At 57.2% G+C, this 27,739-nt stretch overlaps 1 protein-coding gene across 1 annotated transcript; it reads right to left on the reverse strand.

The window, feature by feature from the left end:
• On the reverse strand, positions 1-27,055 carry Epha8 (EPH receptor A8). Its single transcript, XM_021201319.2, has 17 exons — positions 26,880-27,055; positions 22,090-22,154; positions 15,871-16,534; positions 10,682-10,837; positions 9,010-9,345; positions 6,857-6,981; positions 6,574-6,736; positions 5,651-5,744; positions 5,149-5,216; positions 4,265-4,429; positions 3,916-4,101; positions 3,608-3,669; positions 2,859-3,068; positions 2,469-2,618; positions 2,193-2,383; positions 1,883-2,056; positions 1-1,751 (listed from the first exon to the last, which is right to left on the reverse strand). The coding sequence occupies exons 1-17, from the start codon at positions 26,968-26,970 to the stop codon at positions 1,637-1,639; spliced, it is 3,015 nt and encodes a 1,004-aa protein (XP_021056978.1). The 5' UTR covers positions 26,971-27,055; the 3' UTR covers positions 1-1,636.
• Positions 27,056-27,739: the final 684 nt, after the last annotated feature.

Genomic DNA, 27,739 nt, shown 5'->3' on the forward strand with positions numbered 1-27,739 from the left:
GAAGATGAGACAGTATTTATTCTCATCACAAGTGATTCCAGACTCGGGATGGGAACCACAGAGAGGCCCCAGGAGCCCCAAGGGGACCCACCCCAGGGGCCTTGCCTGAGGATCCTAAGCCCAGACACTGGGTGAGCGGGATGGGGTGGAAGACAAGGTGTCCCCACCCCTCGTGGTGTCCTGACCATGTTTCCCACTTCCATAGGAAGGAAGGGCAGCTCGGCTACATAGTACTATAATATATAGAAGCGCAGGAGCTGGCCGCGCACGGCACCTGGGTGGGGCTGAGGCCCCCGAATTATTGCAGAAGGGAGGGGGCTCAGTGCTGGTGTCTCGCGGGGTGCTGTGCTGGCTGTGGGCAGGGATGGGCAGGGGAGGGGACCGCCCTGTCCTCTGGGCCGGGGCTCCTTGGGCCCTGCCTCCCCCAGGATGGGTTCTCTCACCCGGGGTGCTTTGTATGTGCTTTGAAGACCATTTTTGCATTGTCAGAAGTGAGGAGAAAAAAATATTCTGACATGGTAGAAAAAAAGATATTTACATACCCTGGTGGGCCGTAAGGGGGGGTATCAACCTGTGGCGGTGAGCTTCCCAGGCCCCTCCCATCCTAGCTGTCGGGGGGGGGGGTTGGGAAGAACAGACCATGGCTGGGGGTATGAGGGCCCCAACTCTGAAATTTGGTTGTCACGTGACCTCAGGCAAGGCATCCTCATCTCTGGGCATACCTATCTGGTATAGGAAGGGGTGGGTTTGGGGCTTGAGAGTCTGCCCCATGCTCTTGTTCCCAGCATGGGCAGGGGTGTCAGGGATGGGCAGTGGACAGAGGCATCACAGCCATGAGAGCGGATGGCCAGGCAGTCACGCCCCACCGAGGGCATCTCACGCTCTGCCGTGACCCTCTACGGAAGGTGGCCAGAGGGACTGGCCAGGAACCCTGTTTTCCTGTTGAGTAGCAGGAGGAGCCAGGCAGAGGCTGCAGGTGGCCCCGCCCTCCAAATTAGGAAGGAGTCCCGGACCTGAGGTATTGCCATGGAGGGTTCACCCAGGCTGGACGGTGGGCCTGGTGCTGGTGTGATTCGGAAGCAGCCTGGGCTCCAGCCTGCAGGCACTGTCTGATCCCCACAGGTCCTGGGAACTGGGCAGTGTCAGCTCAGATCCCCGGCCCACACTCTTGTCACGCCTCCTCACTCACGACGTGTTATCTGCGGTCACACACGTGTAGCCCCTGCCCTCAGCAGATAAGCACACGTGTGGTGACCTGCACACGTCTGTGCTGGGGCCTTTCGGGGAACAGAGACATGATTACACATTGTTTCCATCAGCTGCCAGGACCTTGTGGAGCACCCCCATACCTACCATCAACCCTACGCATGCACGCATGCACCCACAGCTAGGTGAGTGATGTCACCATCGGCTTCCTGGTGTTGGAAGCCCCAGGCTCTAGAAGACACAAGGTCCTGTGCCTGCCTCCAGAGGGCAGGCGTCCTCTCTGCCTGGAGCACCAAGGTCCTCCCTTGTCCCAGGTGCCTGACCCCTGTCACTCTAGGTCCTGTAATATTGCTCTGGGGGCTACCCTGACTGATGGGGGGGGGCGTGGAGCCCCTGACATCTGGTATAACCAGTGCCAAGTGGCCATGGGTCAGAGGTGCCGGCGGGGTCCCTGGGTGCTGCTCATCTGGGCCCTCATGGTCTGGATGCTTCCAAGGATCTTCTTCTGGTGACCCATGAGGGTGATGCCGAGGGCGCGCACATCCCTGTGAAGGAACAGAAGCCTGCTGGTTTGGCTTTAGGGGTCTGGGAGCTAGGAAGACAGCCCACTACCCACCCCTGATCTGCTGTGGGATTGGCCCTGGCGCTGCACCCTCTTCCCCTCCCTGTCACTCACTGGGCGTTCATACGAAGCACCATGCCGAGGGAGGAGTACCCGCCAGCAGCGAAGTGGTCCCGGTAGCGCCCCATCCGGATGGAGTCCAGCCAATCCCCCACGGTGAGGTCCCCGTTCCCACTTCCGCCTGCTCGGAGGTCAAAGCAGCTCCTGGCGAAGGCAGGGGGTGGGCACCTGGGAGCAGAGAGTTCAGTAAGCAGCCTGTTGGGACTCTGCCTTTGCTAAGGACGTGGGCACTGGCCACTCTCTCCCCCAAGCCCAGCCCTTCATCGGAAATGGGGGCGATAAGGCCGGCACAGGGTTCTGGTACCTGCTGACTGTGGCTGTGGCCCTGAGGCTCTCGGGACTGTGAACCAGGGCATCCAGAACGCTCACGACATGAGCGAAGCGAGGCCGCTGGGCACGGTCCTTGTGCCAGCAGTCCAGCATGAGCTGGTGCAGGGCACGTGGGCAACCCATGGGCGCTGGCAGCCTATAACCCTCCTCCACAGAGCTGATGACCTTGGTGAGGACACAGTGCTGGTCTCAGGCCGCGTCCCCTAGGGAGGACCCACAGCCGCACCCCAACCCTGGGCCCCAGACTCACATCCTGGTTGGTCATGTTCCAGTAGGGCCGTTCACCATAGGCCAGAACCTCCCACATGACCACGCCAAAGCTCCACACATCACTGGCTGAGGAGAACGTGCGGAAAGCAATGGCCTCTGGTGCTGTCCATCGAATAGGGATCTTCCCTCCCTGGGGTGGATAGGAAAAAGGTGAGGGGCTAGCTGGCTGGCTTTGTCCCATAGGCCCAGCCCACCATCCAAGAGCACCTGTTCTAGGGGACCCCACCTCCCTGAGCCACTAGAAAAAAATAAGCCAGACAAGAGTGAAGCGAGAGCACATGCTGTGTTCCACAGAACACCTTAGAACATGGCTGGCTGCCCACTAAGCCTCACCCACACCCCCGCTCACGGGAGGATGTTGGCAACGCACCGCAGTGGTGTAGGCAGCTTCGGGGTCGTCCTCCAGAGCCCTTGAGAGCCCAAAGTCTGACACTTTGCACACCAGACGGCCATCTACCAGGACATTGCGGGCAGCCAGGTCACGGTGGATGTAGCCCAGGTCTGAGAGGTAGCGCATGCCAGCGCCCACCCCTCTGAGCATGCCCACTAGCTGCACGATGGTGAACTGCCCATCGCGCGTCTGCAAGGGGACACAGAGTGGTGTGTGGGCTTTTGGGACAGTGCTTGGCCCAGGGCTGTCTCCCACAATGCCCTAGAGATCAGAGGTGACTGCAGTGGGCAAAGTGAAGTGTCTGGCTGCTTACATGGGCTCCTGGAACTGTCTCCTCTTCAGGGAATGGAGGCCCAGAAAGGTTAAGTTCCAGGTCTGACAGCCCTCAGTGAATACCCAGAGGTAGGGGCTGGAAATGTCACCACCTGCTCCCAGATGGTAGTGCAGGTGGCGTGGGACACCTTCGTGTGGAGTGGGACAGTAGGGGCCCTTGCAACTCTAGGACCTTCATGGTTGAGGGCCAGAAAGCAATTTGATCAACTGGTCCTTGAGATTCCCCTCATACCCACCTCTTCCTCATGGACGTGAGATGCTAGCTCTGGTGAGGTGAGAGGTGAACTCTCAACAGACAGACTGGACTCCCATGTGTGAACAGCCAAGTGTGCACCACACCTGCATGGCTGGTAGTGATGGATGTACAGCCTTACCCTAGGCGGGGACAGACATACCCTGAGGAAGGCATCCAGAGAACCATTTTCCATGTACTCAGTCACAATCATTGCCAGGCGACCTGGGCAGGGCAGGAAAGATGAAAGGTCTGGTGTGGGGGTGCTGACCAGGGAACACAAGAACATATGCCCACCCAGGAGTCAGGTCAGTTTTTAGGGTCCCACTTGGGTCCAGAGCTCTGAGCATTCCAGGATCATCTAGGGACCTGAGACATAGTGACAGGGTTGGGATGTCCCAAGGGATAGACCCGATCCCTATCTGATTAGGTATATCCCATCGGGGGAAGCTGACCTTGGCTGGCACCTACCACGGGTGACCACACCCTCAAGGCGGATGATGTTAGGGTGGTCAAATTGGCCCATGATGGCTGCCTCGCTCAAGAAGTCTTGTCGCTGTCTCTCCGTGTAGCCAGCTTTGAGAGCCTTGATGGCCACAGGCACATCCCGCTGTCCCGGCACCTGCAGCCTCCCATAGCACACTTCTCCCGACTCCCCTGTGGGGCCGGAGAGGAAGAAGCAGCACTGGGACCCATCTCCCACGCAGGCCCACTCTCTCCAAGCCTCCCCACCAGGTGCTCCAGTCTGCTCCCATCTCCCTACCTGTCTGGCCAGGGTCCCCTCCCGTACGACCCCGTCCCTCTGGCCTCTGGGGCTCACCCGAGCCTATGATCTTCTCAATGTGGATCCTGGATGCCTCGATCTCTCGGGTAAAGCTCCGACCTGCCCGACCTGGTTCCTCATAGGTGTGGGGCTCTGCAGAGAACTGGGTTTCTGGGAACTTCCCCGGGGGGTGGTTCAAGGGCAAGAAGACAGGTGGGGGCGCTGAGGAGTTAAGGAGAAGGGCCCTCAATCGGGACAGGAGGACGGTCCCTCTCCCAATGTTCCCTAGGGGATATAGGGTGTCTCTGTGAATCCCTAGATACAGTGCCAAACGACAGGGACTCCACAGTGCTTATCCCACAGGCATAATCGAGAAGCCTCTGGTTCTGTGTTCCTGGTCTCTGTTTAATTCTGACATGTATGTCGTTCTCTGACACGCACCCCCCAAGTCTCTGTGACCTTAACATTGCTCTTAGGGTGCTAATGCCATTAAGAAAAGGAGTTCACACGCACCAGCTTTGCCCGAAGGTGGGTCACTGGAAAATGGCTAAAAATCCAGGGCTGCATTGAGCCAGGTGGGAATGAGTACTCTGGCTGACGTTAATGGGCACAGTGACGGGGAAGGCGGTCCCCCGCCATGTCTCCCCTGCTTCCTGGAGACTCTACGGGATCCTGGAAAGCTCCCTGTAGCAGGGGCTATTGTTCAAAACAGCCCAGACACCCACCAGAGAAATCACGCATGAACTATGCATGAGTAGACATGGTTGTGCCTTTCCCTGCCCCAAGAGCCTTTGGCATCCCTTGGGGGCTGTCAGCTGGCAAGTGGGGGCGGTCCCTGTAATGGCTATCCTTAGTCTCTGGGCTCTGCCTGGTCTTTCCTATAGACACTTGGACAAGCCATCCCCGCCCTGGGTCCTGCTGAGCTCAGGCTGCGTACTCACCCTGCCCATTCTGATAATGCATCTTCTCTTCATCCGGGTCCTGGAAAGCCTTGCTGTAGCCACAGTGCCTGCATGGGGGTGGTGGGGGTAAGGCGGTCATCACCCCGCTGGGATCAGGCCACCCTAGACCCAGTCAGAAGGTGCCCTTCTCCCAACAGGTTGGCTCTTGTCCCTCAGAGAGTCTGAAGAGGAGGGTCCTTGGTTTTAGACTCATAGTCTTCAGTTTTAGACTCATAATCCACAAGATGTCCCAGTGCAACTGACCGTTACATAGGCTGTGTTTGCGGAGGCATGGCTTCCAGGCTTCTGGGCCACCCCGGCAGGCCCCTTCCCATTCCTGGCCTCAGTGTGGGGCAGTGGCTGGTGTGGTTGGGGTGGGGAGGGCTGGGCGGGGCCGGGCTGTGGCTGGGCACGGTGGCGTGGGGTTGGGCATGGCTGGATTGTGGCTGAGGACAGCATTGGTGCCTGGGTTGTGGCTGGGGTGGGGCAGAGGAGCACCTACCTCTTCTTGCAGATGAGAAGAAGGAGGAGCACCACCAGGCCCGTGATGAGTGTCAGGCAGATCCAGACGATGGTCCGAGTGTCGTAGCGGGGCCCTGTAGGAAGGGAGGCCTTTGCAGCCACCAGTCGGCTCTGATCCCACCCCACCCTGCACTAGGCTTCCCTTAGAGTCCCTGCAGCTGGGCTGCCTGGCTTCCCACTGCAGAAGCTGCTGGTTTCCAGGGACGGAGGGACCGTGCAAGCTGAGCCTGCTGATGACAGTCACTTGCCCCCTTTTGACCCAAACAAAGAAGAGCTGAAAACTACCCATGCTGTCTGTCAATCTCATAGCACCAGGAGCGTGTTGAGAGATGTGAGTGCTGGCCTCAGGGGACCCTCTTCTCAGCCCTCTAAGGCAGGGCCTACCACTATCTGCAGCTTACCGGAGTCTCTTACTTACTGGTGGCCACGGGATAAGTGGAATGGGAAGGTCAGGATGGCCACCCTCAGTCTCAAGGTGACCTATAAATACTTAGGACACACAGGTGGCAAAGGAATGCCAGGTGGGCCCTTAACCTGCCCTGCAATGTGGGAAGCAGGCTGACTGGAGCCAGAGGTTTCTGATTCTTAGCTTCTCAGGGTTTCTGATGCAGGGCACCGACCCCGGCACTAGTGTTTCCAACGAGGCCCCTAGTGTTATGAATGCTATGGATCACGGAGGTTGTGGAGAGCATGCACTTTAAAGAGATGTCCCTGGGACACCCCTAAGGTCTCACTCAGGCTCAGGAGGGGTTCGCAGGTGACCTGAATGAGCTTCACTTCCTCCCTGCATGGGATCCTGAGGTCAGGGGTCTCGAGGGCTCAGCCAGGTATGGCTTCTACCTGCTTGCCCGCCTCCTGGTCTCACCAGTGTGGCTTCTAGCCCTCCCCCATCCTCGCACTCACTGGGTTTCCCGGTCTCCACCTCCATGGCCTGGCTGAAGCGGCCACAGCCTGCTGAGGTGCGGGCTCGGACCTGGAACACGTAGCGAGTGCCTGGTTTGAGGCCTGACACGGTGGCGCGGGTGGTGACGGCCTTGAGGGTAGAGTAGCTTTGCATCTCCTTATCCTGCCCGAGGAAGGCAGTGGCGGCAGGCAGTGAGGCTACGGGGCCCCGAGGCCCTCCTCACTGCCCATGGCTGCCCGGTGGCTCCTCGCCCACCCACCCACCTCCGGAACTTTCTCAAACCTTCTCGTAGTACTTGATCTCGTATTCCAGAATGATGCCGTTGGGCTGCTCTGGTTCCTGCCACAGGAGTGACACGCTGGTCTGCCCAGCCCGCTCCTGCCGGATCACCACCACCTGGGACGGGGCTGGGGTGGCAGCTACCCATCAGGCCCAGCATGGGCCACGCCCAGGCCTCTGCCCAGTCTTTCCCAGGCTCAGCTTGTCGACCCTCCTGCTTCTACACCAAGACAGTCTGCAGCCCCATACCCTGGCAAGGCACTGGCTGCCTCCTGGGTCATTCCTCAGGGCCTGTTTCAGGTCCAGTTACACCCAGGACCCCCACCCTAAGTAGAGGTCTGGATGCAGCCGGGCCTCAGCTATGCCTGAGGAAGGACTCTGGGCTGGAGTCCTGGCTGGGGTAGCTCTGGACAGCGAGGGGCAGGAGGTAAGCAGGCCCACGTATGTTAAGGGATTCTTTGGTCACAGGAGGTGCCCTGTCCCCAACCCCTGGCTTTATCTGTAGGTATTCTGTGCTCTCTCCCAAGTATGCTTGAAGGTCACTTATAGCTACACCGAAGGCTAAATAATGAAGTGAGCTGGGGGTGGTGGCTCCCACCTGCAATCCCAACACTTGGGGTAGAGGTAAGATAATCAACATGAATTCAAGGCCAGCCTGGACTGCAGGGCGAGGCCCTAACAGGTCAGTTCTTCCTGTGTCTCAGAGCCCTGTTGTTCCAGCATGCCTGGGTGCTGCTCACTGAAGGCAGGGACTACATACAGTGGTGCCTAATCCATGCTGCTGCTACCAGAGACTCTGACATGAAGAGTCAAGAGGCTCCTATAGGGATAGCTGGAAAGACCTGAAACGGGGGAGTTGGGTGTGGGAGCTTGCAGCTGTGCGGTGGCTTTCTTTCGCACTAGTCAGGGCCTGCTAAGTCACTTACAGCAGTCTCTGCAGGCCACTCTAACGAGACCAGGGCTGGCAGGCGGATGGGCAGGGGTAAAGAATGGGGAGAGGTGCCCGCTGCATGTGGCCATGGTGCCAAGGTGGGGTCGAGACTGGTGGGTGCGGTTGAGATAGCCTCGTGAGAGGGAAGGTCTGTGGACAGGGACAGTGCCTGAGATCCAGAGTGGGTGGCATGCAGTGGGGTAGTGGTGTCTCTCTCTCTCTCTCTCTCTCTCTAATGTGAATGCTTCCGAGCTGTCTGCTCTTCCCCCACCCTGGGCCAGCCCAGCCATCTGCTCTCATGCTCCTGCAGACCGGTGGCAGGGCAAGACTGTGGAACCAGGCACAGGCCGGGTGCTCAAAGATGTGGAGAAAGGGAGTGTCCTGTGGATAGATGCCACTGGATCATTGGGAGAATGAGCACTGGACTCCTCTGGAGGCTCACTAGGGTCCTGACCTCTACTTCCTATGTGGTGACAGGGAGTTTCATGTGCTAGGGAGAAGATGGTGGTGGAGGAGCTGAGGGTTCTGGGACTGTTCCAGAGTGACTAGTCATAGAAGGCTGCTCTTTAGGACCAGGCTACCACCTGACAGGCAAGACCCCTCAGAGTTTGGAAAGAAAGAACCTTCATGAGCTAAACACAGTCTGACTGACCAGAAATAGGTGAATGGCCACAGTCCCAATATGGCCAAGCTCACCTAGCTCTGGACATAGACACTGAAGTGATGACAACTAGGGCTGGGGACGTGGCTTAACTGTAGGGTGTTTTGCCTGGCATGCGTGAAGCAGTGGGTTCGATACTCAGCCCTGCACAGGCTGGGATTGGTGGTGTGCACCTGTCACCTCAGCACTGGGAGGCTAAGGCAGAAGGACTGCTGTGTGCTGTGCCAGGGCGGCTTGGGCTTGAGGTTAGACTCTGTTGTCAGCAGCGGGACTGAGTGCTCTCCCTTCTCTCTCAGCCTCCACGGCCTGGAAGGCAGGCAGTGTTACTTCCAGTGCACAAGAGAAAGAGCAGAGCTATACCAGGGAAAGTTCTAGAACCCAGGCTTATGACCCAGAACTGATGACTGCCTCTGTGTTCTCTGGGGTACTCCCAGTCTCAGGCTGAGTTCTGCTTTCCTATAGAAAAAGATCTGCTCAGGTTCTGGTGGGAAGGAAGAGTCAAAAGAAGCAATGGCTGGGGACGGACAGGGGAGTGAATGGGGGTCCCGGGGCTGCTCCGCCTACCTGCCTGGTTCGTGGTGATGTTGACCACAGCGGCGCTGCGGGGCTCGGGGCTCAGGTTGGAGACACCGTTGACTGCCTCGATCCAGAAGGAGTAGTTCATGTGGGCCAGCAGGTTGGCCACCAGCAGGCTGGCCTGTGCCAAGCTCGTCTGCTGTGGGACGAAGCGAGTTCCACTCCCACAAGCCTCACAGTGGCTCAGGGCCCAGGGGCAGCGGCGGCACACTGCGTTGTAGGTGATGTCGCTGCGGCCACCTGGGTCCAGAGGAGGGGCCCACTCCAGGGTCACAGATGTTCCATTTACGCTGGAGATCAGGTTCACGGGTGCTGAGGGTGGCCCTGATGGCAGAGAGCAAACGTTAGGGTGGAGTTGGCCCAGGATCCCCACTGTATCTGGGGGGGCTTCTTAACTAAGAAACCACATCTCTTCTGTCCTCCAGAAGTCTCAGGGCAAAGGGTCTGAGACAAGAGCCTGAGTCCCCATGCCACATGCGTGTTCTTACAATTCCCACCTAGAGTCGGAGTCGGAGGAACGCTGCACAGTTCTGGGGTGCCTACCACAGGACCACGTTATATGTAAACTGCCTGGTCATGTCCACCCACTTCCATCCCTGCATTCTTTTGCTAATAAAAATGCCACGGGGCATTCTCTGTGGCATGAGAAGCTTGCCATGCAGCCACCAGGCTGTGGGGTACCACACATGTCTGCCTATATGGGCCCAGGTAGGCCAGCACAGACTCTGGAGAGAGGGGCTGGTGGCCCCTTGGTTGGGCTGATTGTGGAGCTATGTAGAAGTGTCATGGGGGTTGAGTCATGGCGGATGAGTTGGAAGGACATGGGGTCAGGCGGAGCACCCCAGGGCTCGGGATTCCAGGCTGGGGATCTTGGCCTTGAGAGACTGGAAGCACACATGTTCTCAGAACCACTTCTGAAAGGTTCTCAGGGCTCTTGAAGTATGCAAAGATTTTCCAAGCCAAAGGTCCCAGACACCAAAAGCCCTGATGTATGGCTTAGGCTGGCAGGCAGCTGTGGGTCCTGTATTGTGGTCTTTGAGAGAAGCCAGAGTCTAGCCAGATGTGGGCACATGCCTGGGACTGAGAGCTGGGTTCACCTCATGAGGAGGAATTCTTTCTGTCTCAGCTGGTCCCACCTCAGGACAAAGCTCAAGTCTGGGCAAGAACCTCGAAGGAGGGATGGCCGGCACCTGTGTGCATGGCACTTACGGGGGTGAGCGATTTCAAGGACTGACCTGCCTGTGCAGGGAACCTGGGGCTGGGTGACCATGAGAAGAGCAAGAGAGGAGAGGTCTAGGCAGGAACTTCAGGATGAAACTGTTCAGGCCGAGGCCCCGGCCAGGAGAGGTTGAGGGCCAGGGCTAAGAAGCAACAGCAGTGCCAGGAGTTTCCTATGTCCCCCAGAGTCCCCTCATGCACACAGAACCACGCCTCGTCCGACACAAGACAAACCTGGAAGACTGAGGGAAGGATGGAAGGTGCCTCTTTGGTGTCCCTGAAGAGATGGCAGGGAACCACCACAAGATTCCAGGATGTCAAGCTTCCTGCTGTAGTCACAGACACCCTTCCCCTACACACCAACCCACCTTTACTTCATAGATGCTTGGCTCCAGAACGAACCCTGGGGGTCCTACCAGGAGAGGTTCAAGGCGGTACTCACGGGTGCAGGCTGCCGATGGTGGGTCCAAGGCTGCGCGGTAGTAGCTGAGGTCACAACGGCAGGTCTGGGCCGCAGGGGTGGCAGAATGGCTGTGGGGTGGGCATCGGGCACACAGCTGGTCCCCAGGGGCTGACTTGTAGAAGCCCAGCTCACAGGCTGTGGAGGAGAAGGCAGCGACAGGCAAGCTGGGTGCCCCTCCCCCCGAGCTTGTGTGTGTGTGTGTGTGTGTGTGTGTGTGTGTGTCTGTCTGTCTGTCCTGGAGGACGGAGCTTCCACTCTGTATATCCTGATGCTATCCTTACCATCAGACGGGGTGGAGGCAGAGTGTAGACAAGGCGTTTGACTTCCGTAGGGTTGCACGGAGCTGAGCTAGGACCTTGATATGAGTTCCAAACCCAAAGTGGTCACCCCAAAGCCCCACATCACCCACTCTCCTCTTCCTCAGATTCTGACAGGGCCCAAGCAGCTGCCATTCGCAGGGAATGTGGCTAAAGCCATGGCTGTGTGACTTGTCACATCTGATAGCTGCTTGTCTCCTGCTCCACCTCATCCAAGTGACCTTGGCAGCCTCCAACGGGACCTCCCGCCCACCTGCCTCCTCATTCAGTTGATAGCTAGATCACTTGGGAGCAGGACCCAGGACCAGGCCCTTTTCAGAGCCAGGGGACATTCATGAATTGAACTGCCCAGCCTGCCTTACACCATGTTGGGGAAGGAGAGGCCGGCAAAACACGATCAGATCATACTCAGGAGGGCAAAAGGGTCCTGGAGAGCACTGGCAGAAGCCCCCTCCCCAAGGATGGAGGGTGGATATCTAAAGGGTAAGATCAAGTCAGATAGGCTCAGGAATCCCTGCTGGCCCTCGACTTCAGCCTCCCATCCTCACGCCAGACTGGGCTCTGGCCGTTCTCACGTGCTACAGGCCCCAGGGTCTTTACACATGCTGGGCTTTCTCAGGGTGCCTTTTCTTGTCTATCCATGTGATGAACTCCTCTTTCTGGATCTCTTCCAACTGGTCCTCCGAGACAGCATTGCTGGCCTTCTCTATGTAACACACGGAAATGACTATGCCTGTCCCTGTATCTCCCATCCCTTAGCGGTCTCTTCTCTGGTCTGGACTGGGAGGTCCTCATGGGACCCTTGGGAGGTAAGGACTAGTCTGTTCTGTTGTGACCCAGTGCCACCCAGGCAGGCAGCTTCCAGCTCTGTCGTAGTGGAACTCCTCTGTCACGGGGACAGCCGCAGACTCACTGGATTCTCTCCACGCTAAATCCCATTCTGGAAAAGCCAGTCCCCCAGAGAAGTTTTATTTAAGAATGTCATTTCAGAGCACAGCGCCTGTGGATGCCAATCGGATCTCTTTATTATTCAAGCTAAAGCCAAGCAAATTTCTAAAATTCTACAATCTGGTGAGAAAGTGAGCCAGGGGAAAGGACAACCCTCTAGTGGTTTCAGGGGCATGGGCATTGGAAGGGGCTTAGCAGCTGCTAGGTGAGGGAGGGGACAATACGCCTGTGCTCTGAAGCACCTGCCCCATTGTAAGGGGCCCCAAGGAGGTTCAGACTTGATTCCATATGGGATCAGGGCATGGAAGTCTGTCTTGGGATCCAGGTAGCACTGTCAGCAGGGGACTTGGCATCTCTCTGCTGGACCTGTGGCTGTGCTGAGTAACAGTGCCCTCACTGCGGAGGATAGACCCCTGTGGTGGGCTGGCATCTCTTTACCCATCCCCTGCTCCCCTGCCCCTTCACTACAAACTAGATCAGAGGAGCTGGCTCTGCCCAGGGAACCTTCAGAGCAACAAGGGACAGATGAGAAATTTTGTGGGACATCTTGGTGTGGCAGGGCATGAAGGGCATGTCACAATGTGACAGCTATCTATAAAGTCCTTGGCTCTCAACAGCTCATACCAAGGAAGGGTAGGCCTGGAGATTGACTGGCATAACCCCTTACTTGGGCTTAGTGACTCAGGGTACATCATTGTGTCCTAGTTTCTTCATCTGTAAAATGGGGACAGCAATAGGGCCAGTTTGGGTCACTGCAGTGCGGGTCACTGAAGCATCAGGATCTGGCAGCACCTGGCACTGGTTGCTATAACTAGATGCAATTGGCAACTGTGGTACACTGTTTCACTTGTGTGCATCTGTCTGTGCTGGGAGTAGAACCCGGGGCCACCCACAGGCACGGCAAGCGCTCTGTCACTGCATTGTACCCCAGCTCACAGGACCTTTTGGCAGAAGAGGAAACACCCTCAGAGAGCGGTAGCCTTTACCCCTAGATTCTCAGCCCAGGGGTGATGCAAAGCCAGTCGGGGACCTTCCCTCTGGACCCCTATCCAGCTCTCCTCTAGGTGTAGAGCTTAGAGGTGGCTGTGTCTTCCTGTCGCTCCCAGTTCCCTCCTGCTCCACTAATACCCAATATGGCTATCACGTGTCAAGGCCAGATTAATCCACGCCTCGAAAATAAAATCATCTTTAATAAGAATACTAATCACCGGGCCTCAGGGAGCCCAGGATCCTGGAGGCTGGGCTACGAATTAGTGGCTGGGACAGATGGAGGCACTCCGGGCTGCAGTCTGGTCCTGCCCTGTGACCCAGGGGGCTTCCGGAGTGGTCCAGGCCTGGAGCTGCAGGCTGTGGGCCAGGAGAGGCCGCTGCCCCGCCGAGGGCACCTTGCCAGGGCTGCCTGTCAGGCCGGCAGCTGCCTGCAGCCCCAGCCACCTCTCTGCTCCCCTTGCACGAAGCCGGAGATTTGACAAATAAGGTGCCCGCCCGTGGTCGACCAAAGGAAATTAATTCTAAATCAGATTTTAAACACAGGCAGGAAGGCAAAAGCACTCGTCGTCCCCGCTCCCCTCCGCACGAGCCTCTGATATTTATAGAAAGATGATTAGGGCCCCCGAGGGTGATTTACATTCTCATCCAGGTGACGGGAAGGACAGCAACCAGGACTGAAGAGTTTCAGACTCTCCCTGCCTTTAAAGGGGTGGGGATGATGCTCCAAGGCCCCTCTGCTCGCTGGAGGAGTTGGGGGGGGGGAAGCGTGCCAGCAAGGCACAACAGAGGTCACTGAGCACCTCCTGCTCAGGATGTCCGCGGTCGGAGGTCTGCCTACCTACTATTCCTTCCTGTGTGTCCCTGGGCCAGTAACTTTACCTCTCTGGTCCTCTTTCTTTCAGTGGTAAACTGGACCAGCGTGGTATGGCTCTGGTATTTCCCCATGAGTTTCTGAAGCCGGAAAGAAGTCTCACCTTGTCACCCGAGGAGCCAGTGGCATGGAAGGGTTTACAGTCTCCAGACAGATCCAGGCAAGGCTACTGCTGGCCTGGCTCTCTCTGTGAAGGGCTCAGTGTGGAACCCACGTGGCTCCTTCCAGATTCGGTGACACAGACACAGATGCCACCAGCAGGGCCGGGGAGTGTCCCTCTACGTGGGACTCAAACCCACAGCCCATCCCCATCTCTCCGCCCCGCAGTGCACTGTGAATTGATATTTTTTATAAAACCTGTAATTATCTTGCAACTAGCATAATTATGTTGCATTATGATTTAAATGTAAAACTCAAAACACACTGCGGTTCCCTAACCCTGCCCCGTGTGTCTTTGTTATTTTTTATTAATGGGCTGGCGGCAGCAGGCAGTAAGCTTGGCCTTGGCCTCTCCCAGTCTCTGAGGAATTCTAAGAGTCTTGCCCCGTTCCCCACCACTGCCAAATGAAGGGACTTCCTAGTCTTTCCCGCAGGCTGGCTTGTCTCGGGGCACTTGGGACTCACTGGCTTATTTGTAGAATTGGTGGCATCTCAAGCTTGGGGCTGAGGTGGTGCTAAGCAGGTGGCACCTTGGCCATCATGTCACGGCTGTACCTGTCACCAGTGGCCTGAAGGTGACAGGAGGGTTCTGAGGGTGGGGAGGGAGTCCCCATCTCGGGGGCCGGGTAGCCTGGGATCAGATCCACTCCGATACTCATGGCAGAGAGCCTCAGGTTGTCCCATCTGCAAAGTGGGAGTGTGGCCCCTCACTTAGAAGGCTGTCGTAAGGATGGAGACTTCCCAAAGGTGGGGTCTTCCCGCCCTGACTTCTGTGTCCTGAGCACACAGAGGACCAAGGGAAGAACATTGGAGCTAATGTGTTAAGGGTATTTATTAAAGTCCCCAAATACGGCAAACAGTGGGAAAACCATCACGGAGCTAGTGTGTTCTCCCGGTCTACAGGGGGTGTCTGCGGATAGGCTAGAGTCTCCATGACTCCTACACAGGAAGGGCCCTCCTTGGAGCCTCCTTCTGCAGCTAGAACCAAAGTTCTCCATAGCCAGGCTTGCCTGTGCCCTGATGGCAGAGGGGCCATGTGTCCAGCCCCGAGGGGATCCAAAGGGCACAGAGAAACCAGGCCGAGCCTCGCACCAGCTGGCATCCCAGCTGGTGCCCATGGAGCACCCCGAGGCACTTGTTCTCAGCAGGGCAGGCTGCAGGGCCCCACCTAGGTCCACAGATCACACATGTGCACGCGCACACACACATACACACATGCAACACAACATCTGGGCCTCCCTTGGCAATTATGCCCAGCCTTGATACACTCAGGAACTCCACTGGCCCCAGCAGGACTTTGCAAGCTCCCCCAAACATAGGCAGCCACAGTCTGGGACGATAGGACAAGTCGGGCCAAGCCTGTTTTCTTTGGATGGTCCTGCTGGAATGTCCCCTCCCTGTGTGTCTTTATCCAGAACACTAAATCTGCTTCTCTCCACTCCCCACTTCCGTTGGAAGGCTGGCGATTTTCAGCTTAGAGGCCACAGCTCGGATTCTAGCTTTCCACTCCCCGGCTGTGTGACCTTGGGCAAGCTGCTTCTCTTCTGCCTATCTTCAAAACCAGGACACTGACAGCCCCTGCTCCATTTGGTGGTGACGGGAACTGAGTGAGTTCATACTTCACTCAATGAAGTATATTCTTTTCTGAAGGCCCTAGAGCCACAAGCAGTGTCGTTTCCAAACCTAGGGACAAACCCGATCACACAGGCCCCTTTGACATCGTCACGGGACGGGCCACCTGGCTGTTACCCGGCCCCCAGATGCCCCGTGCATCTGCTGACGGGGAGCCAGATGGCAAGAGATGACACCTTGCACACCAGCAGCCCTGCCCATAAGGAGCCATGTGCAGCTCACCCAGCCAGCCAACTTTGAGTTTCACTCACCCATGCAGGCATCCCGCCGCTCCTCATAGCCAGCACTGCACACGCACTTGCCGATGGGAACCAGCCACTCGCCCTCAGCACTGCAGTACATCTTGGGTGTGTCGCGCTCTTCCGAGTGCCGCACGCACTGACCTCGAACCTCAACCAGTGAGGACGAGTCGGCCCCGGTAACCGCCTCTGAGAAGGCCGCCAGGTTGCGTACCATGGCGGGGCACTTCTTGTAGTAGATTCGGAGTGAGAGGATGGCAAGGCAGGCGCCTATGTCCTGGAAGGCCAGGTAGAAGCCGCGCTTGCTGAGCGGGCCCACGCCACGCACCTCCGTGTTCAGCTTGAGCCTCCGCACACCCAGGTCTGCGCCTGTGAAGCTCTCATCCGCCGCGATGGTGTCAATCTTGAGGAACTGGCTCTCTTGTGTGCTGGCCCCCAGGTCCCGGTCGGACTCCAGGTAGTGAAGGTTGAAGGTCTCCTTGCAGGTACCTAACACCCCTGGGATGCTATTGCAGTCACGCAGGGTGAATTTGATCTCGGCGTAGACACGCCTGGCGCCATCACGGGGCACCCAGTTTGTGCGCAGCCAGTTGTTCTGGTTGGGACTCATGACGTTGCACACTTGGTACGTGTGGATGGGCCGGAAGGACTCGTCCACCTCGTTGATGGAGTCCCACTGCGGCAAAGAGAACACAATCTGCTAACACAATCCACGCCTGGCTTTCCCCTGCCAGCCCCCTGTATAGACACAGGAGAGGGACGTCCCTCTGGGAAGGCGGTCACCACTGCCCCAAGGCCGGGCACCTGCAGATGAATCCTTAGGTTGTGCCCATGGAAGTATTACTGACTTACTTCCATGTGAAGTGCAGCACATGTGAGGTAGAGCCAGACGTATGCCACCACAGGGTAAGACTGGCCTGAGCCTGAGCCCAGGAAGAATCAGGCCTGTCTGCCGCCCAGGCTCTGACCGCTATTTCTAAATGGCTTTTCCCATCATTCCCAGGGTGAGGGGGTCTTGCTTGCAGAAGCAGGTGAGTGCAGTTTCCCACTGAGCTACTAAAGGGACCCCCTCCAGTGTAAGAAGTGGTGGTCCCGGCTTGTACCCCACCTCAAATCTCTCTCTACTCCCCCATCTTGGTGGCTGTTTGCTGAGTGACTCTCTGATCAACTGGCCAGACTACCCCGTTGTTTTCCTGCTCATTGTTTGTTTGGAGGAAGGGTCTCTTGTAGCTCAGGCTGGCCTCAAACTCACTATGTCGTCAAAGCCAACCATGAACTTTGTTTCTCCCATGCTGGGGATGGAACTCAGGGCTTTGTGTATGCTTCTGATGTATTCTACCGAATGTTCTTGGCTACCGAGGGTCCCTGGGGCTGGCCTGGGCTCCCCTCAGGTCAGACCAAGGCTGTGGGAAAGTTAAGCGTTACTGTTTCTCCATCTGGGCCTACCTGCATGAGGGAGATTAAACCGAACACCCCACAGAGCTAAATGAAAGGCAGCCTGGGAGTAGGGGAAATCTGCCAACCGTCTATCAGACGAGACGTTAATATCCATAACAAGTAAAGAAATACATCTCAACAACAGAAAACTAACAGTCCAATTAAAAGAAAGGAGCAAAGGACTTGAAAAGACGTTTTTCTGAAGAAGATACACAGATGGGCAAACAGCACAAGAAAAGACACTCCACATCGCTAACCACTGGGGAAATACAAATCAAACCCACAGCCAGAGCCCACTACACAGCCGCTAGATATTCAAACAGAAGAGAGGTGATGGCAAGGGATGAAGGAGCCTGGCACATCGCTGGGGGGATGCGAACCGCGCAGCCGCTGTGACCGACAGCGTAGTGAGGCTCTCAAACAACTGAATGACACCAGGCAGCAGTTCTAAGAGTGCATCGTCTCGATGAGATGCCTATGTACCCAGGCTCACGACGAGGATGGGCAGCCCGTATGCTGCCGAGTGTGGTAACTGCTTGCCCGGCACCCGGCATCCCCTGGTCTGATCCTCACCACGGAAAACACACAAAAACCTCAAGTAGATGGAAAAAAACCCACCTGCCTACCAACACACAGACAGACAGAGAAAACAGCACATACAGACAATGAGTATTATTCAGCCTTAAAAAGGAATGGGAAGCCAGGCGTGGTGGCACACGCCTTTAATCCCAGCACTCGGGAGGCAGAGGCAGGCGGATTTCTGAGTTCCAGGACAGCCTGGTCTACAAAGTGAGTTCCAGGACAGCCAGAGCTATACAGAGAAAGCCCTGTCTTGAAAAAACAAACAAACAAAACCAAAGAACAGCAACAACAAAACAAAAAAACAACAAAAGGATGGGAGCCTGATATCACGCCGGGACATAGGTAAGCATGTATGTGCACATGCACACAGGTGCATGTGGATTCATGTGTGTGTGTGTGTGTGTGTGTGTGTGTGTGTGTGTGTGTGTGATGCTGTGCTCACCCACATGTATGGAGACAGATCAGAATAAGCTGAGTGTTACCTACTTTCACCGTCTATCACATGCCTTTAAGACAGGGTCTCTCACTGAAATTGGATCTCACTGTTTCGAGCTGGTTGCCAACAGGTCCAGTAATTCTTCCATCCTACCCACTCTGTCACCTCCACCACAGTGCCAGAGTGTCTGGTGCACACTTAACCATGCTGGGCTTTTTCTGCATGTGCTGGGGAGTTCTAACTCGGCTCTTCGAGCTTACACAATAAGTGCTCTTACACACTGAGCCACCTCCCCGAGCCCCACAGGTGAGTACCAAAGGCTTAACCGAAGAAGCCACAGAGAGACGGACCGAAGCTGCCCCATCTCGTCCCACCCAATGGCATCAGGCAATTAGCTCAGTCTGAGCCACAGAGATGAGAAACAGTGATGGTTTCTAGGGGCCGGGTGGGTGGGTGGGGACTTATTACTGTCCGTGGGTATAGCACTCTGGCTTGCAAAGATAAAAGGTGGGCTGGAGAAGGGTGGGCTGGAAGGTGGTGATGTGATGTCACATAGCAACAGGAACGTGTTTCACATCATTGAACTGTGTGGCAAGAGTGGTTATGGTGGGAGATTTTGTGTGTGTGTTTTACCATAATAAGAAAGAAGAGGGTGTGTGCAGCTCAGTGGTAGAGTGCTTGCTCTGCAGGTTGGAGGGTCTGGGTTCAATCCCTAGTTCTAGCACCATGGCCACCACCACACCCTGCCCACAAGTGGGTTCCTGACCCCCCAGCAAAGCAGTGATAGCTCAAGGGACCTGGAATCCAGATGTGCGTGTGTGTGTGTGTGTGTGTGTGTGTGTGTGTGAGAGAGAGAGAGAGAGAGAGACAGAGACAGAGACAGAGACAGACAGACAGAGGGGAGAAGAGAGGGAGAGAGAGAGAGGAAGAAAGAGGGAGAGAGAAGGAGAGAGAGGGAGAGAGAGAGGGAGAGAGAGGGAGAGACAGAGACAGAGACAGAGAGAGGGAGAGGGAGAGGGAAAGAGGAGAGGGAGAGAGAGGAAGAGAGAGGGAGAGAGGAGAGAGAGGGGGAAAGAGAAGGAGAGAGAGGGAGAGAGAGATCAGTACCTGAGAGAGAGGGGAGAGAGGGAGGGAGAAGAGCGATATCAGCACCTGAGCCCTCATGATGTGTGACACTTGCCAGCAACACCCTGGATGAAGCAAGGATTCTATGTGGGTGCAGAGAGTTTTGTAAAAGCCCTGGCTCCCTCAGCCACACCGCTACCTACCTAGCTCGAGCTAGGGGCAGGCACAGGGCTGAGTCCAGGGGACCTCAAGGTATTTCTGAGGGCTTGAAGACCCCTCCTCCTGAGACTCTTAGTCTGTGGGAGTCGAGCTAGCTCTATGTGTGGTACAGCAGGGATCCTGAGTGTCCCAACCCCTTTCCTGCCTGCCACAAGCCCCTCCACCTGGCTTCGTTTCTGCTGGCTGTGTGGTCTCCATCCCAGCCACCCCCAGACAGGCCTATCTCCACTGGTCTGGGAGGACGCCAAGAGAAAATGCCTACAGAGTGCTGAGCTCAGGCCTGGCACAGGAAGGCACTCAGAGAGCAGGGCACAAGTGCACTGCTGCCCCGCCAGCTCACCCCTGGTCTGCTGCATGCCTGCAGGACCATCGGACGGAGGCTCTCACCCACAGGGCTTCTGGGAGTTCGGCCTCACTGGTAAGAGCTTATGTTCGCTGCCCCGCGCCCCACTCTGCAGCCCCAGTCCCAGGCAGTCGTGTCACATCTGGGGCTAAAGTTATTGTCACAATTAATGGAACACCAAAGAGCCTGCCAGATGTTCCCTGTCTGTTTCCTGCCAGCGGCCCAGATAAATTAACCAGCCCGATCAGAGACGGCTCCAGCTGTCCCCAACAGTGCCAATGGCCTGGCCCCACCCGGCCAGTCCCAGAGTGAGGGCGGACGCCTGTAGTGTCTGGGTCCCTGGAAGTAAATGCAAAGGCAAAGCCAACCCAGTCTCCACTCAGGGCTAGTCCCACCCAAGCTGCCTCTACAGCTGACCCCTCATGCTGTTCCCCGCCCTGTTCTCTTCCTGGAACGGGACAGGGCAAAGCAGCTGTCTGGCTCTGGGTTTGTGCCGTCCCTTCTCTGAGCCATGGGTGCTGCATCTTGAATGCTTGCTCCTTGTAGCTACTCCAGTGCACAGTGGGGGTCAGGGGGGAGACAGACAGTAATATGCCCCTCCCCTAGGGCAGTCTGCACTAGCTAATCAGTGCCAGGCAAGATACAGGCCACCCCAGCAGGTGTAGAAGGAAGATGCAGCCTGGTTAAGTATCTGGGGTCAGCTTCTGGCTTCTCTTTGGCCAAAGGCCCTTTCTATGCCTCGCCCTATGTAACTGCACAGAGCACGCTCTACGATCGCCTCGTTATAAACAAGGAGGTGGATGGCTTGAGCCATCCCACTGGTCAGAGAAGGCAAAGCTACTCCCGGGCACCCCAGCCTCCGGCTGTGTCCTACCCAAGCCAGATGGCCCCTCTCATGCTACACACAGCCCAGAGGGGCGTGGAGCAAGCTACAGAGTGAGAGAGTTGGACGGAGCCTCATGAGCCAGTTCTAAAGGCTCTTCTTGTTGGGCAGTATAATCAACAGCAGGCCCCTGGACAGGAGCATGCGCACTTCCTCCGACCTCCTGCTCCACCTGCCCAGTTCAAGATCTGGACCCATGTAGTACATTCCTCTCTGGGAAACCCCCAGCTCCTGACGGAGAGCATCCTTCACTCACCCTCACCCCTTACAGGGAGGTCAGACAAGCCCTCAGCACCTGAGGTGCATATGGGTTCCACATGGGCTCCAGTTCTAGAGTGATCTGGGTTTGAGTCTTGCTAGCCCCCAGAGAGCACTGAGCCTCAGTAGTCTCACCTGTGGAATGGGCTATCATCCTGCAAGGACTTGCTCCCAAGGTGATGTGAACACGGGGTTTTATCATTATTTTCTAAATCTCAAAAGAAGTATGAAGAAGCTACACGCACCATGAACAGCAGAACCTTCTGTTACCAGGTATGACACCCCCACCCCCTGCAAACCAAATCCAGGTTCTTATCAACCTAAGGCCCAAGTCCCTGGTTCTGGGTCAAGCCAGGCCCACCACAGGCCCTTCCCAAGGACAGCCGTGCTGAGCTGCATCTCTCAGATACCTGGCCTCCACCCTCAGAAGTGGCTGTGCAGGTTATGGCTCTGGGCCTGGAGAATCATGGCATTCAGGCTCGGCCCTGCCATTTTCCAGAATGCCACCATGCTGAGGAGCTGACGGCTGTGTCTCAGCCCACTGCTGCCTGTGATGCGACCCCAGAGAGGCAGAGCGGAGATTCATCCTGCCTGATCCCTAAGATGAAAACCTCCCCCGAGGTAAAAAAATGAGCCCCTTCCCAGGCCTGAACTGGTACTGCTGTCATCACTGGGACAAGGTAGGCCCTGTCCCCAGGACCATGGAAGCCTGGATGGACCTTGTTGTCCATGTCTCTGTTGCCATGGTTCCAGCTACCCTGGGCCTGGCTTCAGCAAGCCGTGAATACGCAGGCCCAGGGCACAAATATGAAGATCCTCAAACCAAGGGTCAGACAGAAATCAGGGGCCTGTGCCAGTGCTGGCTCTGTGATCCCAAGAACTATTCACTCCCTCTCCTTGAATGAATGAATGAATGAATGAATGAATCCACTTCTCAGAGCCTTTGCTCCCTTTTGATCAGTGTGATGCTAAGATTCGCAACTCCAACCACACGACTCCATCACTCACCCCGTGAGCGGGATACGTCAGCCAGCCCCAGTCTCCGTGGATGGTGGATGTGTCCAACAAGTTCACTGTAGAACACAAGACAAGAGGACATTAGGCCCCTGGGACCCTTTTCCCAGCCAGAACCAGCTGCATTGGTCACTCTTAGTTGCCTTTTCCCAGGAGCTCACAGTTCTCAGTCCAGGACACCTGTCTTTGCCAGCCTATCTGGTTTGAAGTCTAAGTCCCGCCTCTTTCTTGACAGTGCCCGTCAACCTTCAGCCAACATCCTGGTCACCACGCTACTACTAAAGCACATACTGCCCAAGCCCTGGGATGCTGGACTAGCTGGACGTACAGAGCTGGGTCTGGGAACTCTTGCAGGCATAGGCTGGCATCCTGGTTCTGCCTCTTTACCTCTCTAAGCCCCAGTTTCCTCCTCTGTGGAATGGGGACAGTAGTGTCCATCCCCAGTGCCCTCTGAGATGATAGCATTTACATATACACCATTAAGTCCCACCGACCTGAGGACAGGCACGGCTTTAAGGACCTCAGTGTCCCCAGGATGGAGCCTGGCACCTGCTAGACCACTGAGGACAGTGATGGGAGGGCTGTGGATGGGTGAGAGCTGCTTCCTGACGCCACCTACTGTGTGCTGAACTCTGCCAGGGGAGCCTCAGATGCCACCTTGCCTGTGATAGCGTTTCATGACAGTCCGGAGGAGTGTGCAGTATTCCACATTAGGGATGAAAGATGTGTCTCAGAGAGGTTCTAGAACCTGCCTAGAAGCCAGCGCAGAGAGAACCACCACTCGGCAGAGAGGCAGGTTCTCTGGGTGGTGTCTGGGTAGAGGGAAGGCGTTCTGACTCAAATGCCAGCCTGTTCAAAGTCAGGCCCCGTGCCCACCCGGGGCAACCAGCAAAACCACAAGGTAAAGCGCCTGCCTTTGGGGCAGGGTGGTCAGGTATTCCTGGGCCCTTATCACATCACAGGTGGCCCCCACTTCTTTGAATCTCAATTTCTCCATCTTTAAAATGTGTCAGTAAGACCCGGGGGTTCAGACGGAGGCAAGGAAGCCATCTGTAAAGCATGGGGACAGCGTCTGGGCCAAAGCCAGTCCCTGCTGCCACATCCTACAGCCCTATGCCTCCTCGCCCTGTCTGCCTCAGAGAGCAGAACTCCAGTCCCAACTATCTGTACCTGCTGTGTGTCCCAAGGTAAGTTCCTTCCTGTCTCTGGACCCTGCTTTTTTTATTGCTATGATTATGGCCGTGCCCAAGGCCTTTAGCACGGAGATCCATAGCCTTCCATGTTCCTTGTTGTTCATTTGTATTTTTACTTGCTTTTGTATTTTTCTTCCATGGGTCTCCTTCCCCAGCTGACCCCAGCTAACCACCACAGGCTTCCATCTCCCAAGGTGGGATATGGCCCAGATAGGTCACAGAAGGGCAAAGCGGGACCTCTTGGCACTTTCCCTCAGGGAGGTGGGGTACCCTGCTTGCAGCTTGCATAGCTCCCATTTGGCCCTCAAAGGTGGAGACAAGTGTCACCAGGGACCGTGGAGTGAGGACGCTCTTACAGGCTTATTTTCTTCTTCCTTCCACCCTCCCACTACTCCAATGTCAGGAGTCTGGCTGAACCAGGCGAGGCGCCTCTGCCACTCCTCCCTGGATCCTTAGGGACCGGTTGGGACCAGAACCAGAACAAATGTCCACTGAGGAATGTCCCCTCTCCTGAGCCATCCCCACGCCAGGGGCACAGGCAGAGAGAAGGCTTCCTGTCTCCCTCCTTCCTTTGCTCTCAGGCAATGGAGAGAAAAGTGGGTCAGGCAAGCTCTTGCCTACTGCTGGCTGGGGGGAGGGGAGGGGGCTATATTGCAGCTCCCCCCAAGACCAGTGGGGCCCCATTAGGAGACAGGGTGGGGAAAGGGCAGCCAGGGGTGTCCCCACACCAGCCAGTATCCCCATGTGGGTCTCAGGCCCGAGGTTGCCTTCTCCAGGCACGCATGGTACTGCCTAGTTCAGGCCTGACCCTACACTGGAGGACCCTGATCAAACATCCGTTGCCACAGAGGCTTCCCCCTGGGCACCCTGAACTCAGGGCCACCTTCTGGGACCATCTGTCCCCAGGAAGTCCCAGCACACCGTCCAGTCTTCAGGTAACCCACAGATCAGTCAAAAGTCAATTCTATTGGATTCACAACAGGCTATGGGAGGCTAGGGCTGTTAGTTCTGACTTCTTCTACACCCTTCCCCCCCCCCCCGGGTCCATCCTTTCCCCTGGAACATGGCCAGCTTTTATACTTCCCATCGCCATCCACGGGGGTATGGAGGTTTGACGGGGACTTGGTGGAATCCCGGGCTTAGGCCCGCCTGGCCTGGCCTGAGGCCCTCTGGAAATCTAGACCTGGTCCTGCAGCTGGCTGACTTACTCTCCTGCCAGACCGTGAGATTCATTTCCCCCTCTAGACTCACCCCCTATTTGGAAAACGGGAAACCTTGACGCCAAGGCTTCTTGCTGAACCCCCCTCAAGCCTGTTTACTCTGGAAATGCCCACAGAGGTCCTCCTGGGGATCCGGGAGCAGGTCATTCTGAGGACCACACAGGCTGTCAGGTGCTGAGCAGCACAGACGATTCCTCGGCGGCTCCCGCCTGACCACGGAGACATTATACGATCCTTCTTCTCTCCAGTACTGTCACCTTCCCCCATTCCATTTCGCTGAGACTAATACTTAAATTGATTCACATTCCCTGAGGACACAGCGCATGATGGGGAGGCCAGAGAACCGTGGTGGCCCAGGAACATCATGCAGGACACACAGACTGCCTCAGAGACCACCCTGAAGTGGAGGGAGAGTCACCCGTAAGGTCCTGGCGCCTGGTGTGGCTCGAGGAATCTGTAGGCACATGACTGCCCAGCAGCCACGGGCAGTCAGCCAGGCTGGGTGCTTTTGCCTGTGTAGGGCCCCAGCTAGGAAGACGGCCTCTTCCCAGACTCCCAGGGGTCTCCCCAGCAGGTTCTGGCTCCTGTCATAAGGGATGGCTGGGTGCTCCACATGCACACCAGGCCCAGGTCTCCATCATCTGGCCATCTGTGTTATGTGGGTCCCCCTAGCTTGTCTGGGCACTCTGCAAGCTCACCCTTGGTCATACCCCCGATTGCAGGCAGGTCTCCCCCTTTCCCATGCCTGTCTTTTCTCCAGCTGGGGCTTCTCTGTTACACACCTTCCCCTGTAATATCTGTCTGCAGCATGGGAGCCTGGGAAACGTCACTACCGTGGGGGCTCCGGGTCTCACAGCCTGGGACTCTGGAAGGTGCTGGCTCCTCCACTGAACAGTTGAGGCAAGGGTGTGGGGTGCAGAGCTGACTCCTGGAGGCTTGCTGAAGACCTTAAACATTACTGGGCTAGGAACACCCCCTCCCCCCCAACCCTAACCCACAGCAATCCACTCCACGTCACTTGGTCTAGCTCCAGGAAAGCTGCTCTGTCAGGATACTGTTCTTCTGATCCTGACTCTTCCCTGTTCAGAACACCTCCCCCAATCTTCAGTAGAGAGGCAGGCAAGCCTGCCCACCTGTCCCTTAGCCACCCTGCAACATCCCCCCTCCCCGGTTTTGCTTTCCCTGGGGACAGTAATTTACCTATGTCAGAGTGCATGTGTGTCACCGGACATGCATGCAAATCTGAGGGTCTGTTTCTGTTTGTGCTGCGGTATCTACATGCAAAGTGGGTGTCACACATACGCCCATGTGCATGTGCATGTGTGTGTGTGCAATGGCTGCCCTGCTGTGTGCATGATGGGGTTGGGGGGGGTGCCGTCCACACATGAGGTTCTGCTAGCCTGGGTCTGTGTGGATGATCCCGTGGGCTGAGTGGGCCCCCTGAGCTGAGTGTTGAGCCAGGAGCTCTCTGAGCAAATAGTTCAGCTTGCTTGGGACCGGAGGACACGGTAAATCCTAAATCCGGTCTGCCTCGTGAGACCGGCTTTAGCCCTAAACAGTGGTCTTGCACAGCATGTTAAGGAGAGTCTGTCTCTACAGGAGCAGGGGTGTGGGGGGCAGAACCCCTTGGTTGACTGAAATGTCCAGTGGGACCTAAGAAAAGGTGTGGGTGGGCAGCCCTGTAGCCAGTCTCAGCTCTGGGCTTCCTTCCTTCACCAGAAGTCATTTCCCAGAGTCTTTTGGTCCTGAGGACTCGGTGCCCCTCCCACCTTGCTGGGGCCCCCGGGTGAAGGGACCACTTGGCTTTGATTCAGGCAAGACCCTGTTCTCTGAGCCACTGTGCCTGTCTCTCCCAGTCCACTGCTCCCTGCACCCCCCTGCCACTGGTACTTCTCCTGGGTGTATGTGTCCCTATTCCCTGGCCAGCCTATGCCCCCACCCCACTCTCAAGACACCCATCATCCCCGTGTTTCAAACCCTCTGCCGGTGTTTCTAACCCCCTGTTCTCTGTCTGGCCCCAGCCAGTTCGTGGCCTTGTGCTCAGAGCCATCTTCAGCCCCCTTTCCTTCAGTCCTCTGTACCTTGTCCCCGATTTTTGGATTCTTGCGTCTCCCTGTCCGTCCAGTGCCTTCAGTCCGTTCGGTCCTCGGTTCCCATCCCTTGCCTTCTCTCTGAACCCTCTCTCCTCCATACCTCTTCTGTCTTCTGTCCGGTCCTGTCCCCCTGTCCCCAGCCTCCGATTCTCAGTCCCCAGGGCATCCTCCCTCCGCCCCTGCCCGTGCCATCCTGCGCCCAGGCCGGCTGGGGTCGAGGCGGGGAAGTTGCGCCCCGGGCAGCACCGCCCCCGCCCCCGCCCCGCCGCGCCGCTCACCTTCGCCGCGCCCCGCGGACACGCAGGTGGCCGCCGCCGCGGCCGTGACGACCCAGAGAGCGGGGGACAGGCGGGCCCGGGCGGGGGCCATGGCCGGGCGGCGCCGCGCTCCTCGGGCTCGGCCCGGCGGCCGCGCGTGGCGCGCTCCTGCCTCTCCCGCACCCCGGCCGGCGCACACGCGGCTCAGCCGCACGCGGGCACCCGCGCCCGCCACCGCCCCGGGCGGGGCCGCCCCCGCGCGCAGCCAATCAGCGCCGGGGCGGGCGGGACGCCGAGCCCGCACCGCGGCCACCGGCCGGCAGCACGTGCACACGCCCGCCCGGGCCGGCTCGTGCCTGGGGGCGTTGGCCCCGTGCCACTCGTGGGCCGCACCGCCCGCACGCGACCTCGCTACCGCGGCCGGTCTGGGGATGTCCGGGAGGACGCACGCGGGACGCACCGCCGGCTCTCCCACTCTTGCCCACGCAATACCTCGCGGGGGACCGCGCGTGCATGCTTTTTAGTTTATGGACCCATAGACAACTCAGTGGTACTTGCAGTTTACAAATCGCTCTGCCTCCCCACCTCCAGGACTGGGTGGTCACCGAGGTTCAGGGAGGCCATACAGACGGGTGTTCCAGAGAGCTGGACTCCCTGGCTGTGTGGCTTCAGGCAAGTTTCCAGCCCTGGCTGAGCAAATCAGGACTCACTGGGCCTATGCCCCAGGGCTGCGGTGAGAATTCTGTGAAAGGGCCCAGGTAAGCTCCCAGCATCCTTTAAGGGCACACAGCCAAGCTAGCCAGTGGCTGAGGTTTACTTCCTGCCCTTTTCTTACACAAGGCCCATCTATCCTGGGAAGGTTGCAGGCCGGAGGGGGGGGG

Source organism: Mus pahari, chromosome 6 (assembly GCF_900095145.1).
Source record: "Mus pahari chromosome 6, PAHARI_EIJ_v1.1, whole genome shotgun sequence".
Taxonomy (NCBI): Eukaryota; Metazoa; Chordata; class Mammalia; order Rodentia; family Muridae; genus Mus; species Mus pahari.